General features: G+C 32.9%; 1 protein-coding gene across 1 annotated transcript in view; it reads left to right on the forward strand.

Annotated features, from left to right (window-relative positions):
- LOC106468029 (formin-like protein CG32138) overlaps positions 1-19,719 on the forward strand; it is a 91,985-nt gene that overhangs the window by 62,030 nt on the left and 10,236 nt on the right. Inside the window, exons 9-21 of the mRNA XM_022396333.1 lie at positions 1,354-1,614; positions 1,884-1,932; positions 2,871-2,923; positions 4,313-4,454; positions 4,699-4,848; positions 5,686-5,810; positions 6,757-6,855; positions 9,626-9,802; positions 12,055-12,132; positions 12,476-12,562; positions 13,583-13,651; positions 14,779-14,859; positions 15,123-15,252. Of these exons, the coding sequence (XP_022252041.1) occupies positions 1,354-1,614; positions 1,884-1,932; positions 2,871-2,923; positions 4,313-4,454; positions 4,699-4,848; positions 5,686-5,810; positions 6,757-6,855; positions 9,626-9,802; positions 12,055-12,132; positions 12,476-12,562; positions 13,583-13,651; positions 14,779-14,859; positions 15,123-15,252 (1,501 nt within the window). The remainder of the gene's footprint in view (positions 1-1,353; positions 1,615-1,883; positions 1,933-2,870; positions 2,924-4,312; positions 4,455-4,698; positions 4,849-5,685; positions 5,811-6,756; positions 6,856-9,625; positions 9,803-12,054; positions 12,133-12,475; positions 12,563-13,582; positions 13,652-14,778; positions 14,860-15,122; positions 15,253-19,719) is intronic.

Consider the following 19,719-nt stretch of genomic DNA (forward strand, 5'->3'; position numbering starts at 1 on the left):
TGTATTGAGATTGTAGATCATGTTTCGATGCTCTGATACGTCATCTTAGAGAGTGAAAACATGTCAAGTGTATTGAGATTGTAGATCATGTTTCGATGCTCTGATACGTCATCTTAGAGAGTGAAAACATGTCAAGTGTATTGAGATTGTAGATCATGTTTCAATGCTCTGATACGTCATCTTAGAGAGTGAAAACATGTCAAGTGTATTGAGATTGTAGATCAGTTTCAAATCAAAATTATTGTTGTATAAGCAAAATGAGGCTGTTGTTTTTGACAGTATTTATTTAGTTATGATTTTATGCAAGTGTCCAAGAAGAATTTTATGCTATATGAAACACCTGTAAAGTGAGGTGTTTAAAAACCTCAAATTGTAGAAATATGCTCTCTTTGTAGCTCATTGGAAGATTTGTTTGTTGGCTTTCTTAATTATAAGTTTAATTAACGTACATTATTTTCTTGGATTTCTCATACTTGTGTTTTTAGTCCACATTTTATCTGCATTTGTACTTAATATTGTCATTTCTCTTTTTAGCCTAACTACAGATATTACAATGTTAACATTGTAATTATATAACTCCAATTAAAATTGTCCTTTCTCTGTTTAGCCTAACTACAGTTATTACAATATTAACATTGTAATTATATAACTCCAATTAAAATTGTCTTTTCTCTGTTTAGCCTAACTACAGATACTACAATATTAACATTGGAATTATATAACTCCAATTAGAATTGAAAATTTTACTTGATTCCTGAAATTTAGTTTATTTAGTAACTTAAACATCATGTCATTAGAAATGTGGCAGTGTTGGAGCTGTATTAATGTTACAAAATCTTTTTTTTAGCTCTAGGCTCATGGTTAGTTTAAGTTAATGCAGTTATTCTTAGTCTTATTACAATTATTCAGAGATGTTTTTATATATTTAAATGAAATAATAATTTATTAATCGTTCTTGAATATAAATTTTAGTTTGACCCTATTTTTTCACATAATTTTTATGTCCTAGTGTGCGATACAATACCATAATGTCTTATTTCAAGCGATGTGTAAGTTTTGCCGTCAAATGAAAAATGTTAATATTTTATGAATTTTAATATTGAAAAATACAGTTCTTATATGAAAATATACAGTTCTTATTTTTATATTATTTACTGTTATTTTGTTCTTGATATAATACTGTAATACTGACTTGAGTATCTTTGGAATGTTTTTTGGATATTTACATTGAGGAGGACTGTTTTTAAAATCAGAAAATAGATATGAGTACAATTTACAGTAAAACAGATTTTGATATGTTGAAAATATAGACAAAACAGGTACCCTAAGCTCAGATGTCCCGATGTTTTTTAGGTTGCCTGTATGCAATTCATCAACATAGTGATTCATTCAGTGGAAGACATGAACTTTCGAGTACATTTGCAATATGAATTCACGCAACTGGGATTAGATGACTACTTAGAGAAGCTCCGTCCATCTGAGAATGAGGAGCTTCAAGTACAGATTTCTGCTTATCTCGACAACGTGTTCGACGTAGCAGCCCTCATGGAGGACTCGGAAACAAAAGTAGCAGCCCTGGAACGGGTGGCTGAACTTGAAGAACAGTTGTCCAGGGTAAGTACCGTGAGTAGGGGTGTCATTTTAGGAAAATATTAAAGCCCTAATAAGAAACATTTTCAACGTTTAATGTATCTGAAAACAAAATTGCACAGTATGGCTTGATAGAATAAAAGTGAATGTTCATACTTTGTTAGGATTATTTACTCTCTCTACAGAACCTATGTATTACTAATTTGTTCTAAGTTGTATTATGTTATTGTAAAAATTGTTTTTTGGACTGATTTTTAACATTCTACTTAAGCTAGTTTTCTTTATATCCCTAGGCACATGAAGAATACTGTAAAATGGAGAATGAATTGAATTCAAAACTAGGTAACTGTGTATTTTACTGTCATGTAAAAGTTTGGAACAAAGATAAATTTCCAAAAATTATCCATGTGGTAATTTATAAAACCACTGTAGAATGTTCGGACCAGTTGGAGATCTTGGATCTTCGCATACAGAAACATACATTTCATATTATCTTACACAGCCACCCATGTTACGTGTATGGTGCGTTCATCTAGCTCAAATAATGTAATAATTTCAATCTAACTCTATACCAAGGAGTAGTTTTATTGAATTTCCAGGTGAAATTTTGGAATATTTTAAAATCACGTGACATACTTTTATCGATTTTATTTCCTGCGTTATGAACAGAGTTAACTAAACTCCTCAACATTGTTAAACGTAAAGTTGCCGATTAGTATCTTATCCATTGGATATTAGTTGTAGTGATGATTTTTAATGAACATATTTTTTTCCTTGAACATTTTAACCATATTGAACAAACATAGCTAAAGATTTTAAAACATTTATGTTTTAACAGTATGCCTTAACAGGTTTAAGTGTAATGTTTATAGTTATTTTAATTCATGTATATTTCATTATTGTAATATATGTACAAAATTCAGTTTGAGATCTTTTATTAACCTGAAATTATCTATGATTATAGTATGATATAAATAATAAGCGTAATTTACTCCAGTTAATAATAACGGTATATAACCATGTATGTATAACCAGAATTATGGTTATATTATTAACCAATTTGTAATATCATTTTTTTAAAATGGAAATGAGCTGTTCGGTTTAAAGTTTTTATGTTTTGTTTTTTAATGCTTATACATGTGAGTTATCATAGAAATGTTGGAAATTTGATTAAAACTTTACTGGTACTTGTTTGGCTGAAATTGTAATGATTTAAATGAAAAGCAGAGATTATAATTTTTTTCTGTATATCAAAAAAATATTTTGTTTTTTCATTTTAGTGGAACTTGAAACTCAATTAGAGTATATTACAAAAGAGAAAACTAACCTACAGGTAATAATTAATATTTTGTACTCTTAAATAAGTTCTAATTTTTTTAACTCGCTGTAAATATATTGGTGTAGAAACTAAAAACCTAGTTAGTTAAATCCCTGCTGTGCCCATTGCCTTTGAACTCCAATTCCAATGGCACAAGCAGATGAGAATGGTGACACTTTCCTCTTGGATGGCATGCCAGTCCTTTGCAGGTTAACCCCCAGTTAACTGCTAGGAACCTATTATACAGCTGAGTAGACTGGAACAAATGGGGTACATTGTTTTGCCCAATAACACCACAGCATGATGTGGGCCAGCCTCGACCTCACAACCATCTGACTATGAGTCCAAACCACAAAGCCACTGAGCCACACTGCCCTGAAAACCTAGAGTTTTGGTATAAGCTGTAACCAAGAAATTAATAGTTTCAATTTTTTTAAAAAAATTAGTACTGATAAAAAAAGCTAAGGGATGTATATAAGTTGTAAATTTCCACATCATCTTTTGTATTTTAAATGTTGTTTCAGTATGAAAACTTTCTTTGATTATACAGCTGATAACCCTTTTGAGTGGGTCTGGTATGGCCTGGAGGTAAAGGTGCTTGACTTGCAATTTGAGGGTCACAGATTTGAATCCCTGTCATGTCCAACATGCTCACCCTTTCAGCTGTGGGGGCATTGTAATGTGATGGTCAATCCCACTATTTGTTGGTAAAAGAGTAGGCCATAAGTTGACAGTGGGTGGGTTTGACTATCTGCCTTCCCTCTAGTCTGTCACTGCAAAATTAGGGATGTCTAGTGGAAATAGTTCTCATGTAGCTTTGTGCAAAATTCAAAACAAAACCAAATCCATTTGAGTGAAGCTTGCCATTAAGTTACATATTAGATCACCTCAATATTACTGCTGTAAATATACTAGTTTTCATATTCTTATAGTAACGTAGAGTAAATTATTGACCTATTTGAAGTGAGTAATGAGGACTGTTACAGCACTTTTATTTTATGCTCTCACTTGTAATAAGCAGTTCAGAAAACATTTTTATTTTGTAGGTTTTCCTTTGTATACCATAGTTATTACATTGACTAGTATTCAAGTTCAATAAAAAGTAACAAAAAACATAACAATTATTTTAAGGAATGTGGTACAATGTCTATCAAGATGTGAGACTTTTTTAGTGTACTACATTATACTGATAAATCTAAACTTTAGTTGACTGTCATGGCCTGGTAGTTAGAGCATGTGGGAAAAGGTAATTAGAAATATCATAAATATTTATAAGTCATTGTATATTTGTACTGTAATCTCCAACTTATAAAAGTTTTAAGCTTTGAAATTAATACAACTCATTATAAGAAGGATGTAAGATATTTGTCAAAAAATGTATGAAAATTCTTCGATAATTTTCAGGAATTACACCAACAAGCAGATGAGAAACTTAATACCTTGCGACAAACAGTTTCGCAGAAGGATCTAGAATCTCGTCAGAGACAAAGCATGTTGGAATCAAAGATAGAGGAACTTGAAAATTATCAAAAGTCTTTACCTAAAGGTCAGATTTTTTCATCGCAAGAACTTTGTAAGAAAATGTAAACAGATGTAGAATACAAATACATTTAAATATAACAAGAGTGAGTAGTGTAATTTTGTTTACATTATAGTGCTCCTAAAAAAAATGTATTGATAAGTTATGCATTAGAGAAGTATTCCTTGAATTATGTAAGGATAATAAAAATTAGGTGCAACTCCTACGACATTAATGCAACTTAAATATTTTTTTGATTTCATTATATTAGGAACATTAGGTTTAATGGATGGAGAAACAATAGCTACTCCTATACCACCACCACCACCACCTCCACCTCCTCCACCACTACCTATAAGTAACAGTGGTCGGTCAACTGGAATACCACCACCTCCGGGACAGATGGAATCTCCTACAGATGGTAAAATAAATTTTGAGAATGATAATTAAGTATAAGGATTTAACCTATATATTTTAATGTAAAAAAAAAATGTGAATTGTAAAATGTTATGCAACAAAAAAACTTTCATTTGTGGTATTAAGGTAAAACTTTTGAATTTTTACAAGTTGAATGAAAATAACTTGTAAACATGAAATTATATAAAAATCTAGATATTATTAAATTACAAAGATGCTCACTGAAAAAAAACTAGTGGTTATAAAGAAAATTCGGAGTAAATACTGTACTTGGTTCCCTTTTTTGGGGAGGAAGGTGTTTGTTAAAATGTGGGAAAACTTGAAATTTTTTATTCAAATTTTATTAGAAAAAGATTAAAGCTAAAACTGTATTTATAGAAAGAGTATTTATTAACCAATATGAACGAAGTTATTAGTTTGTTTGTAATTAAGTACAAAGCTACACAGTGGGCTATCTATGCTTTGCCCACCAAGGGATATCGAAACCTGGATTCTAGCGTTGGAAGTCCGCAGACATACCGCTGTGACACTGGGGGGCGAAGTTATTAGTGTGAGGTGAATTATATAATACTTGTGTGAAAATCTATGCATAAATATTTCATAAAATTGTATAGAAGTTTATGACACAATAAGAAAATTATACCGTAGATCAATACTGAACTAGGACTATGTGATTATGCATATTTTTTGAAAAGCTAAATGAATTCCAAATATTGTCCAGCAATTAAGAACCCAGATACAAAGATAGGAAAAAATAAGGTAGTGGGGGAAAAATTTCTGTATTTAATTGTTTAAAAAAAACAACACATTTTTGTTTCTGTTTCTTTCTTTTTACTTGCAGCCATGACAATCAAGAAAATATACCAGACAAAGTACAAACTACCTACCCTAAATTGGATAGCACTTAAGCCTAACCAAGTAAAGGGAACTGTGTTTAGTGAACTGGATGAAGATAAATTGTACAAGGTGAGTCTTACTATAATGGCAAGGGTTTATTTTTGCCTAAAAAGTTTCCTTTGTTTTTCAACTTGTAATAACATATGGTTGTGTATTTTGTATGGTATTGTTCCTACTCCTTCTCCAGTGTATTTATGAACAAAAAATTTAATGTTTTTATACGTAATTTTTATAATGATTTTTACAAAATAGTTTAAACACTGGCTTTGGACAAATTATAAAATGATTGCAGGTTCGTTCAAGGGACTTAATGCAGTATTTTTTAATAAAATAGTCATTATCTGCAAAATTTCTGTCAAAATCTTTTAATTGCAAAAAAGACATAAATTTGTTTATCTTAGGTTGGAGTTAAGGTATTTTTTTGCATTACTGGAATTGTGAGGTTGTTATGATTTCATAGTATATTTAATATTTTGTAGTTGTACATCTGCTCTGAGTTGTGACGTATTGTGAGTGCATAGTTAAATTTCCGGTGGGTTCTCAAAAAGTGTCAATTATTCACTAAAAATGAAATTTACAGTTTGACCTTTTTTAATACTTTTTCAATATCCACAAATTGTGCTTTTGATCAATGATGTACAGATGTACTTAGGTAGGAAATTCAAGGATGTGTGAGTGTCCCAATTGTCGCATAATAGGGAAAAGTTTTTGTGACACTGTGGGGTAAATCTGCTTGTCGCACCAAACAGCTATAAATGTCAATTCTGATAAATCCAATTATAACATCCAAAGGGTTAAGAAGTCTCTAAAAACTAAATGACATTAAAAGGACAGTTTTTTGTATAATTTAGTATTTCCTCAGTTTTATTAGTACATGTAAATTAAGCTGAACTGGCACCTTTTGTTACAGACCTAATGAAAATGTATGATTTATAGTTAATATGTGTTTCTACAAGCATGTCTCGAGTTTTTTCAAACTCAAGGAAAGTATTTATATAATTTGGTTTATTCACAGCTTATTGATTTCTCTGATTTTGAGGAACATTTCAAACTGAATCAGCAGGGTAGTTTTGCCGACCGAACAGATGACATTAACTGCAGTAAGCGTTTCAAGGTAGGTTGGCATTATATGAGCACAAGACTACAGAGTTCTTCTACCATAACAATTTAAATTAAATATTCTAAACTTGATACATTTATAATAGTCAGAGAACCGTTAATGATCAAAACATAAATATTCACAATTTAGTAATTTGATTATTATTAACCTCTAACCAAAGCAAGCTATTTGAAGAATTAAAAAACTAAACCAGTGATGAATATGGTTAATTCCGATATGGTACATCACCTCCTCTCACATAATCAGCTATTCCCGTTCAGTGTTGCCCTCTATATGCCAAAAAATTTTTATGCATGCCACAAGCCTTTTGCCTCTCCTCCATTGGAAATGACTCATTCCAATGTGTCTCATGTAAATCATCATGTGAAAACCCTCCACCAATGAGAGTGCCATACACTCTCGTTACGCATGTGACTACCTCTATTCAATTCTTCCAGATTATCACTTCTTGTTTGGCAGTGCTCATGTTTAGACATTTTGTGCTTCGTCGTTATAACTTTAACTTATATTTCCAAAGTGGTTTCTTAGTCGTTTTTTATTACACAGCTGCCGCCATTACTTTCAATTTACTCTTTATTTTTTTTCACACGTTTGTCTTTATCTATCAAACGATTTGTTGGATTTATTATTAGTTACCATGAATTCCGAGGTTACACCTACTACAAGCACTTTTTCTCTGGCTGCGGATGGGGGGACCTGTTGATGGATTTATCTGCTATTATTTGCCAAGAGATTGATCATTCTATAGGTCGACCACTTTCTCCTACAGCTGCCCCACTTCCTCATGAACAATCTGAACCTGTTCGTTCTGATGAATATTTTGATATCCTTTTTCCACCACTGGATTTTGCCGTGTCTTCCTATGCTCCACCTGTGGAATCAGCTAGGCTAAATATGGCGTTTTTATATATGATTTCTCAGGTATGTGATGTTCCATCCCTTTCCCCAATTTCCCACAATCCTCGTCCTCCTTTATTGCACGATAGTTCTTCTTCTCATTATTTAGTTTTCCCACCTTCCCTGAATATTGGGTTTCATGCTAAACATTTTGCTTTCCAATTGGATGAGGGTGCCAGCATGCCTTTCCTCCCATGAGCTACGGATCAGTTTACTTTGGCATACTATCAAGCAGATTGTCCATTTGTAGACTCTCATTTATTGGGGTCTGTTTTGCCAGTTTGGGGAGCACTCCCTGATTTTCTAGTGCGTTTATTCCTTGTCTTACCCTTACTTCCCTTCTATGGTATTTATCTACCATACATCTTCTTTCAGGTGCTCTACACTGAAATCCTGAGGGTTTTTCAAGGGACAGCCTCTCCCTTCTTACTTTCACATTGGCTCGTTTGTATTTTTGGCTCTCGCCTTACACACATGGTTTCTCTATTGTTGGGATCTACTGGGTCAAGATGCAGCCTTATCACAGGTTAGTTTGCCACCCACTTGTCTTAGGGAATTATGTGTAGCTCCTTTTCTTAGGTGATATGTTTTTGACCATATCCCAGACACTTTGGAATCGTATGTGGAATCCCTGTGTTAATACTCTACTCTTTCCTTTTTGGTAGCTCATTTGGAGAAGTCAGAATCGTGACAAGCCCCTATTCCTGTTTCCCATCCTCGTCCTATTCAGTCTTTACCTGTTCCTTTTTCCAGGGGTTCTGTATCTCGTTGTATTCTTTTACATAGATCAGCATGACACCAACAGTACCAGTGCCTACCAGGTGGGTTCAGGTCTGGTGGGAGCTCAGTTGTGTGATTTGATCCCCTTTGGCGATATTTCATCATAGATCAGTGGGTTATTTGGGTTCTCTCAGATGGACTTGTCCTACAATTCCTTTCACCTCTTCCTTTGTCACAGATACCCATTTTCTTCCCTCTGTCTCAGAATCCCATTACCAGCCAGCATCTGTTGGAGGCAATTCAAGACCTTCTGTCTCACCAGGCCATCAAACCTGTGAATCATCTTTCTCCAGGTTTTTATTCCAGGCTGTTTGTTGTCCCCAAGAAAACCGGAGACTGGCAGCCTGTCATGGACTTGTCCCACCTCAATCAATTTCTCCATCTTCCTCGTTTTACCTTGGAACCATTTCTAACCCTCAGGTGAGCTTTTTCTCCAGGTTTATGGATGACCAAGAGGGATTTTGCAAATGCTTACTTACCTATACCAATCGATCGGCAGTTGCGACTGTATCTTTGGTTTGTCCATCATGGGGTGATTTAACAGTTTCGTGCACTACCCTTCAGGTTTGCTTCAGCCCCATATGGTTTTTGTCAGGTAGTTCGAGCTTTTGCTTGTCATATTCACACTTTCGGGATGTGTTTTCATTATTATATGGACAACTGGCTACTATTAGCTCATTCTGACCAGGAGTCTACCTGTCATACTCTTCAGCTGCTCCAAGATGTGGCTCAAGTAGGCTGGTTAATCAAATTGAAGAATTCTTTCCTTTAATCTACCCAATATATGATCCATTTAGCCTAGTAATTTATATGTGATGAGTTAGAGACAAAACCTATGTCTTTATATTTTAACTTGAAACATCTACAATTTTCTTTTAGTGTGAATAAAATTAGTACAACTATAATCTGGTATACGTAGAACATATAAACTTATTCACTATTGTAACAAGTGTTCTCATAAAGTAAAAACATCAGTAAACTTTAAGTGGGGATAAAATAATTTTTGTAAGGAATTTATCATATTATCAAGAAATTGTTTTTGTTTTTAGCTTTATTTCTTATTTGAAAAAAACGTTTATCTGTGCAGGTTTCGGAGAAAATAACAATGCTAGAGCACAAACGTTTGCGAAATATGGCCATCTCCCGTCGTAAGTTAAAGTTATCGAGTGAGGAGGTGGTTCAAGCAATCAGTGCTCTTGATTTAAAAGCACTGAACCAGGAGTATGTTGAGATACTGCTACGGATGGTTCCAAATGACAAGGAAGTAAGGAGTTTTATCAACAGAATCTTATATCACTGAACCTCTTTTTAACCAAATCCTTGGATGACAGACCATAAGTAACAGTAGTATTTTGTCTTAGAAGCATAGATATTTTCATTCTATTTTTTAAAGATCCATTCAGAGATTAAGCTGCTTGAATCATAATCTGTGGGTTGCAGGTTTGAATCCCATCACCAAACATGCTTAACCTTTCAACCATAGAGGTGTAATGTGATGACCAATTTCACTTTTCATTGATAAAGAATAGCCCAAAAGTTAGTGATGGATGGCATTAACTAGCTACCTTCTCTCATGTATAATTCCTAAATTAGGGATGGCTAGCACACAGATAGCTCTCGAACAGTTTGACACAAAATTAAACAGACGAATCATTCAGAACTTGTAAAAAAATCATAAGTTATTTTATTTTTTCACAGTTGAAATCCCAAAAATTGTTAATATTCAAGATGTCACTCTTACCTTACATCCTTTAAGCCTGTTTATGAATATACTGATAACCGGCTACCTGAAGACATCAGTAGGGTGGTGATGGGGGTATTTGTTAGTTGTTTCAGTGGTTGACAGAAAGTGATGTCAGACTTTTCAACTATGTATCCAGTAGGTCATGAGATTATGGGAATTTGTCAAATAATGTTTAACAACTATGTCGCTGTTCTTGTTTTTTACAGATAATAGGAAAAAAATGTGTTTATTATATGAAATATATATTATAGTTTTGCACATATATAATTACTGAATACTACCTTAATCGTTCAGTATAGTGTGTCCCCATGATTCGGTGATAAGTATGATGGTTTATAATGATAAAAACTGGATAGTGGGCATAGCATAGATAACCCACCATGTAGCTTTGCACTTAACAACAAACAAACAAATCAATATGTCATAATTTTTTCATCTTAGTATTAAGTCTTCTGAAGCAAGTCTTTTGTTACATTTAATATTTCAATACAAATCTGCAGTTAAACTATACTTTTACAATTTTATGATATTTCAGCTGTCTTGGACAAAAATATGTGTTTATTCATGCTTTTATGTAATGTTTTTTGTGGGGGGTTTCAAGATTAAATATTAGTCAATTTTTGAAGTCATAAAATAGGAAATCGGACAGAAATCTCAATTTGACTCTGAATCACGAAGATTTTTAATTTTTGAAGTTATATGAGCAAATTGAAATGTATTTAGAGAGCATATGGCTTTCTTTATATACGTGAGGTATGTAATCACCTTACCCTTAATATCAATAAAGAAAATACAAATGTTTAAAATTATTACTTCATCATTTAGTTCTCTAAGATTATCCAAAGGTTCATAGGTTTTATTCTGAAGAAATAAAAAATTTATCACTTTGTACAGGTATTAAAACACTTCAGTATTTTATAATTGGCACCACAGTTTCCAAACTTAACGTGATAATTTACCAAAGTTTCATTTCTCCTCAAACAGAAGATTTGTTTGTTTGTTAAATTTTGTGCAAAACTCACTCAAGAACTGTCTCCACCGCCCATCTCTAATATTGAAGAGATAGAGACTAGAGGGAAGGCAGCTAGTAAATGTCACCCACTGACAATTCTTGGACTACTCAAATCAAATAGTGGGATTTGACCATTGCTCTTATAATGCACCGAAGGTGCCCCAAAGTGTGAGGCACAATTTTTTTTTAATACTTGTAAAGGGGCACATACCATGGAAACTCAGATCCACAGACCATCCTAACTGTTAGACTGTACCCAGCCCAGAAGCGAAAGAAATAGACAACTTTCACAATAACTAAGAAACTTAAAAGGGACTAAGGGATGCAAACCTGTCTGATCCAAAGTTAATGAGTACGAATTTAACCAACTTTTAAAATTTTGAAACAGTTTCTGAAATATAACTCCTCTTACCAAAGTTTACAGACTTTTTATATAATAAAGATTATTTAAAATCTGTGTCACAACATATTGTATAATTAAAACAAATTGTGTAACAAAATTTCACAGTGCTTTAAAAAAATAACAGTATTGTTTAACATTGTCACAAAGAAATAACTAATGTAACCATACTTTGTTATGCTCTTTTGCAAGTAAAACAAGTATTTCGATGACAAAATTTTATTTTGTAAAAGACAAAATGACATTGCTGAGTGTTTGTTGGCTAGAAAGTGTTCTTTTTTTTTTCCTTGGTTTGCTGAAAAATAATTTTCTTTGTTAAAAAGTTTTATTTCAACCAGATGTCACTGTATACATCTTTAGGTAAAAGCCTACAGAGAATATGAGAAACAGAAAAGGCCAGTGGATGGTCTAACAGATGAAGATAAGTTTCTTTTGTCGGTAATTGATATTTCTTTTTCTAGCTTTATTATAACTCATTCTTTTAGATATAAATTTATTGATGAACCACAAACTTCAGTTACATTTTCTTGGGTTTTCATGGCATTATGCTGTAAATTTTACAAGGAAAAAAAATATGTTGCTTCTGTTAAGAGGTATGTATTTACACTTTTAAAAAACTGAAATTTATTTCTAAGGATTTTATTTTAGAAGCATACACTCTTAAAATCCACAACCTCTCCCACTGAGTATAGTTCCATAAGTTAAAGACACACAGGAAATGTATGGGTATGTCATAAAAGCAAGGTATTAAACATAATGATACATCTTGGTTATTTTCCAGCTTACCAGAGTTGAAAGATTAACCCAGAAACTTAACATCATGAGCTACATTGGAAGCTTTGATGAAAATATTCAACTTCTCACACCGGTGAGTGAAAGCAGGTTATCTTTCGTGAAAACTGAATTCTTGGAATACTCAATTGATTTTTCTTTTTTACTGATTTTAGTCTATCTGTTAAAGATGCCTCAAAAACCTTCATTTCAAAAGGGTTAGTTTATTTATTTACTATATATAGAAGTCATTGTATTTTTTTTCAGTAAATGATTTATTGACTAAAACAAAATCATCTGATATAATAAGTACATATAATAGTGGCCTGACAAGATAGTATTTATACTTATTTAGCCAGATGGTAAGCTATGCTAAAATTCAAGGTTCAATTCCCCAGGGTGGACAGAGTTCCTTTTATGTAGCTTTTGCATGAAAAAAAAACAACAAAAACAGAGTAGTGTCTGGAAACTTTATTAGTAATAAACGTTAAACTGAGTAGAAAGTAGGATCTTTTCTAAGATCACAGAAATTTAATAATGTTTAATGTATTAGCACAGACTATACTATTTATTAGCAGTTATGGCATTTCATTTCAGTTCATCAATGGACCCGCATACGAATTTAAAAAAGTCTGCCAAAAAAAAATCTGTTTTGTAAACTTCACTAGAGCAGAATGTTGAATAATAAACTTATCTGTTAAAAAGGACTTTAATATATATTTTGTATTTGTGATTTGTAACATATTTGATTTTTGTTTTCTTACTGCTTTAAGTTGTAAGCAGAAAATTGTTTATAATGATTGAATACTAAAGAAATGTAAAATTTAATAAACTTATCTGTTAAAAAGACTTTAATATATATTTTGTATTTGTGATTTGTAACATATTTGATTTTTGTTTTCTTACTGCTTTAAGTTGTAAGCAGAAAATTGTTTATAATAATTGAATACTAAAGAAATGTAAAATTTAATAAAATGCTTGAAAAACAATTTATAATCAGAACGATAAAAATTTTTCCTAACAGTCGTATGTGATATTCTTCAAATAATTCCTTTTCCTTTGCTAGTAAGTAAAATACTGGTAAACATGTCATGATTTCATACATCTTTCTTTACAGCAAGTTCACTCCATTATCACAGCTTCGAGGTCAACCAAAAATTCGAAAAAAATAAGAAAACTGCTAGAGGTGAGCGTCAAAATTATTTGTTTATTAAAACAGAAAGTCAATAGTTTAAGTTTTATATGTAATGATGGGGTATGAAAAACACCACGTATCTCACTATCTCATAATACTTATTTCACTTCAACAATATTTTCTAGATTTTATGTTATAACTCAGAGCATACTGTTTGAGGTTATGTACTAAATTCAGCCTCAGGTGGTACTTTCGATAGCAGGGTCTTATCACGGAAACTTCTTTTTTGTGGGATAGTTGTATTATGTCTTAATTTACCTTGTCTATTTGGGACTGTTCCATGACTATTAAAATGGATCAGAGAGACTTCCTGATTCTTTACTCCAATTTTCTGATTGGTCATCTACAGAGAGAGAGGGAGGATGAACTGTGAATACAATTTTGACAGTTTTCAGACAGATTAATTTCTGGCTTGAGAGAAAAAAAGAGAGCCAAGACACACTATGGAAGTCTCATATATGCTTTGTCTATAAGTACAGCTTATTTTCAGTTTCTTTTACTTAAACACAGCCTATCTATTTATTTCACTTTCAACATTATAGTCATGAATGCCATAGACCCCCCATAGCAATAAGATTACCCATTCTTCTGTTTTCGGCCCGCATGGACAGGTGGTTAGGGTGCTTGACTCACAATCTGAGTGTCGCGGGTTCGAATCCCAGTCACACTAAACATGCTCGCCCTTTCAGCCATGGGGGCATTATAATGTGACGGTCAATCCCACTATTTGTTGATAAAAGAATAGCCCAAGAGTTGGTGGTGGGTGGTGATGATTAGCTTCCTTTCCCCTCTAGTCTTTCACTGCTAAATTAGGGATGGCTAGCGCAGATAGCCCTTGTGTAGCTTTGCTAAAAATTTAATAACCAAAACAAATCTTCTGCTTTCTCCTACAGATAAAGTGTTTATTTTTTTTGTGTGAACTTTAAATGGAGTCTTGTCTCTTTCATTCTTCATATAAAAAATCACCAGACCTGTCCTTCTGCTTGCTAGGTCCACAAATCGCCGGTTATTGTGCGAGGATTGGGTAACTGTGTGCTGGGTTTATCCTTCGAACATCATGGTGGGAAAACATAGCATCTGTGATATAAGTTACATACTTGTGTGATTTTTCTTTACAGATCATCTTAGCTTTTGGTAACTACATGAATGGAGCTAAAAGAGGACCAGCATATGGCTTTAAACTACAGAGCTTGGACTCGGTAAGCATGAGCGTATGCAAGATTTAAATATGAATAGTTGTATGTATTAACTTATAGTAACATTACAATGAGTACAGAAGAAACTGACTAGTGTAATATGACTTCATCAAACATATTATTAATAATAAATAAATGTACATTAAATCTACAAAACACAGATATATTATCATGTTACAGGATACATTAGTTAAGTTGACTTCTTATTTTTACCTTCTTTTTTTGTTTTTAAGCTATGAATTTGTGACTATTTCATTCATTAACAGCTGGGAGACACGAAGTCTGCAAATCGTAAGATTTCATTATTACACTACATTGCGGATACTGTCCGGTCTAAGTTTCCTGATGTTATCAACCTAGAATCAGAACTACGATTTGTAGAGAAAGCTGCAGAAGGTACGTTTGTCTAGAGTGACAAACTTCAACTTACAAATATTATAAGAAAATAGGTAATTTTTTAATACTTCTTACCCAGATGACTGGTTTGTATAATAGAATAAAATGTTATGATTGTTTTATTGCATATTATTCTTATGGAGTAAGATCCATTATGGTATGCAGTAGTTTCTCACCATGATTTAAATTTGGATTTAAAAAAATACCAATTCTTCTGATTTTCAATAACACTAAATTAATATGATTTATTAGGAAATTATAACTATAATTTTTTAATGAAATTATAATATTGCAAAATTAGTTTATTTAGTCATTGTGTTTTATAAAATATATGGTTTTTATATGAATATATATATATATATACACACACCACTGGAAATGATTATGGAAACACATAGTTGATATTTATACAGCTGCCACAAACAATGAGTTGTTCCAAGTAATTAGTATATTTAAAGTTAGCATAATAAGATTTTACAGAAAATACAAAATAAAAGTGAATAAGTTGAACAATGGAAGTAGTATTTACTTTAAACAGAGCAGTATGCTTTGGTTTTATGCTACTGCAACTTTCTCTGTGCACAATTGGGAAATATTGTTCCGAGTGTCCTATATTACTCCCTAGAATTAAGTTAAGTTGTATGGCTGTCATTTGACCTTCTTAGTTCCCATATAAGTTCATACATAGAGCTTTAATAATATTCAAATCGGGACTTTGTGCAGGCCAAGCCATTGTTGCAAGTGTTCCTTCAATCTCCCCCTTTCCAACCTGGTATTGTTTCACCATGCTTACTGCATGATTAGGGTCACAGTCTTACAGGAAAACAGTCTGTTTGTACGTGTCAGCTGTCAGGTTGCCATCAACTTTGTGTAGACTTCCAACACCATTGGCTGAGATACAACTTACCCTTGACTTGGCTCTCAGCATACTTTGTTGTAGGTACTATATGTTGACTCTTATACTGTTATCCTCTCTACTTTTGAGGAAACTGTCTTTGAGTATTGCCAAACAATGTGAATTTGGATTCATTTGTAAAGAGAACCCTTCTCCAGCTTTTTTCATCTAAGTATTTTGAAGTCTTGATTTGTTTCTGCCATTTAAGCAGTAATTTTTGAGCAGCTGCACATTCACAAAGGCCACTTTGTGGTAATATGTGTATTACTCTTCTGTAGGTAACATTCACACCTGTACTTACAGCTAGGTCATTGGAAAAAATTTTTACTGGATTGTTCTGTCTTATATGTAAACCATCTGTTGAGTTACTGAACACTACTTTTGAAGAGTTTAGCCTTCCTACCTCAGCCTCATCTAACTTAGAGTTTACAAGTTACACTTTTATTTAGCTGTTAGTTATTCCCATTTGAAAAAAAAAAAGGCACTAGATGTAGAATGTATTCTTTCATTAGTCTCACGGTTTTTTCATTGTAACAAGTTCTTGTACCAGTAGCCCTGATGAAGCTGCAATGGCAAAATGTTGGCTGAAATAAATAGTTTTTTTCTTATAATTTGGATAGTAAAGGTTTTTTTTTCTAAATTAATCAGTTTAATATACATTTCAATTTCAATAATATCCAGTTTGCCTCAACTGTAATTCTAATCATTTTGGGAAAAAAGTTACAAGGTTTTGTGTTGTAAAGATGTCTCTTTAACCCAAAAATATTTAACAACATACATTGTATTGTTTCATTATACAAAAATAGTTTTCCCTTTGGTCTATAAAAAATATAATTTTTAGCAAGTTAATAAAAATATTCTTCTTTACCTTCTTTAGAAAACATCCTGATGGATGTTAGCCAGTTAGAGAAAGGACTGGAGCTAAAAATGAACTGTCTCTCCATGGGGATGCTAAGGATGCTGCTATCTTGAGAGAATTTTTGACAAACAATGAAGAAAAACTAAAGATGCTAAAGGCCAATACAAAAATAGCACAAGTAAGCTGGGTAGTCTTTAGATAGAATTTTTTACATATAAGAAATGAATGTAAAAAAATGTCAATTATTGTGTTTTTAATCACACATTTGTCACAGTTACGTGAAGTATGTTTAAGGATCAACTCATTTTGTTCATAGAAAAATCATACTTACGCTAACATTTTAGTCATAATTTAAATAAAGTTGCTTGTTTCTGTTAGCATTTATGGAAAGGAAAATTTTTCTAGACTTCTAGTCAACTATTCCAGTGAAGCACATTACATTTTTTCAATGAAAGTCAAGTTTGTTTCTTTATCTTGAAATTGGAACCAAATTATTCTATATCTTGAGATAGAAAGTTTTACGGAATCTTCCTTTTATTGAATCAATATTTCTTATAAATGGAAAAGAAGTACTATAACTTGCTTACAGTGGTGTAGTAAGGGGTGTGCAGGAGGTGGGGGGTTTGCCCCCAAGCACTGCATTAGGGATACCAAATTAACAACCAGTTTACCCAAAATTTATCTGTTCCCATAAGACTAAGACTCATTAAAATGTCTTTATGCTTGACATCAAATGTTAGTATATCATCATAAATTCTATGCCTAGGGACATCACATGGTTTCTAGTGTTAGATTGATTAAAATACACCGAAATCTCATAGTTAATAGAGAATAAACTAAATGAAGTCACATGAAAAATACCTCCATTCACAACAAAATCCCTTTCCATGGGATTAAATGCTTTTCTGGACTCTGTGCCACTATTACTTATTCGACCAGCAATTGTCTTTCAAATACCATATAATCATGACACTATGGTGAAATACAGTACCATGGTAGGTAGGGTTGCCATATAAGGTTAAAAAATAAGAGGATAAAGGGCAGGTGGAGTTTGGATTTTTTTGGGGGGTGAGGGTGCCAGACTCCCTCACTATGCCACTGCTTGCATATATATATATATATTTTTATTGGTTGACCTTTTCCAGAACATGTAAATGAAAATTGTTTTTTAATTTGTTTTGTAACTTTTAAGGCAAGAAAGAAAGCTCTTGGTAATTTTACCACTAACTTACATTGTGTACAATTACTTGTTGGATAGAAAGATGTTTACTGACTCACAAAAACAAAATAGACTTGATTGTTTATTTAACAGGAAGCATTCTCTGACTGTGTAGAGTACTTTGGTGAAGGTGCACGAACTGTTACTCCTAACACTTTCTTCTCCTTGTTTGTTCATTTTTCAAAAGCCTTCAAGGTAATATATTTAATTGATATGAAAATCACATGGCTTACTAGAATAACTATACAAATTACACTTTTCAAACATTTCTACAATTATATGCAATATTTTAAACCAAAGGTATCAAAAAACTAATTCCCATTAACGAAATTATACCAGAATTTTGTCTTTATCTTTTAGGAAGTTTCAGCTCATTATGTGTGTTTATAAAGTTTTTGATAATCAGAAATGAAAACATACAGTATATAAGTCACTGCAGGTGATCTGTGAATAACAGTTTGGTTTGTGAAGTCTGGATCTCCCTTATTCATATCTCTTCGGACTCCTCCTAACTGCTTAAGGCATCTTCAAATCTGCCATGTTAACATAATCTTCTTTATTTAAGTAAGCTTAAACCACAAAACTTCAAGTACAGACCACATCACCATCACGAGAGTGGAGAAGATAATCTAACGCTTCTGAGCACCCCCCCTCCCCAAAATCCCCTCGAGGTTTCACCTCGGAGGATCTCAAACCAAATTTCATGCCACCTATTGCTATAATTGTAAACAGCTAACATTGTACCACATTAAATATAAAAACTATTTCATCATAATGATAAGTGTTTGTATTATTATATCTGATCATTACCCTAATACCTTTTGTTTCCTACAGTGTATTGTGCCATATGCACTGTTGGGGTCAAATTATTCTTACTTGTATTGAAAGTCCCTGGTGAACTAGTGTTAAGTTTACAGACTTCCATTGCTAGGATCTGGGGTTTGATTCCCAGCAGAGTGCAGATAGGGCATTATGTAGCTTTGAGACTAAAAAAAAAAACAACAATAATTAATTCTGCTTAACTGCATGTGATCAGTATTGGTTCAATGGACCGACTGCACGTTATCAGTATTGTTTCAATGAACCAACTGCATATGAACAGTATTGGTTCAATGGACCGACTACATGTGATCAGTATTGGTTCAATGGACCGACTGCATGTGATCAGTATTGGTTCAATGGATCGACTGCACGTGATCAGTGTTGGTTCAATGGACCGATCCATTGAACCAATACTGATCACATGCAGTTGGTTCATTGAAACAATACTGATCACATGCAGTCGGTCCATTGAACCAATACTGATCACATGCAGTCGGTTCATTGAAACAATACTGATCACATGCAGTCGGTCCATTGAACCAATACTGATCACATGCAGTCGGTCCATTGAACCAATACTGATCACGTGCAGCCCGACTGCATGTGATCAGTATTGGTTCAATGGACCGACTGCATGTGATCAGTATTGGTTCAATGGACCGACTGCATGTG

The sequence above is a fragment of the Limulus polyphemus genome, unplaced genomic scaffold (assembly GCF_000517525.1).
Source record: "Limulus polyphemus unplaced genomic scaffold, Limulus_polyphemus-2.1.2 Scaffold2841, whole genome shotgun sequence".
NCBI lineage: Eukaryota > Metazoa > Arthropoda > Merostomata > Xiphosura > Limulidae > Limulus > Limulus polyphemus.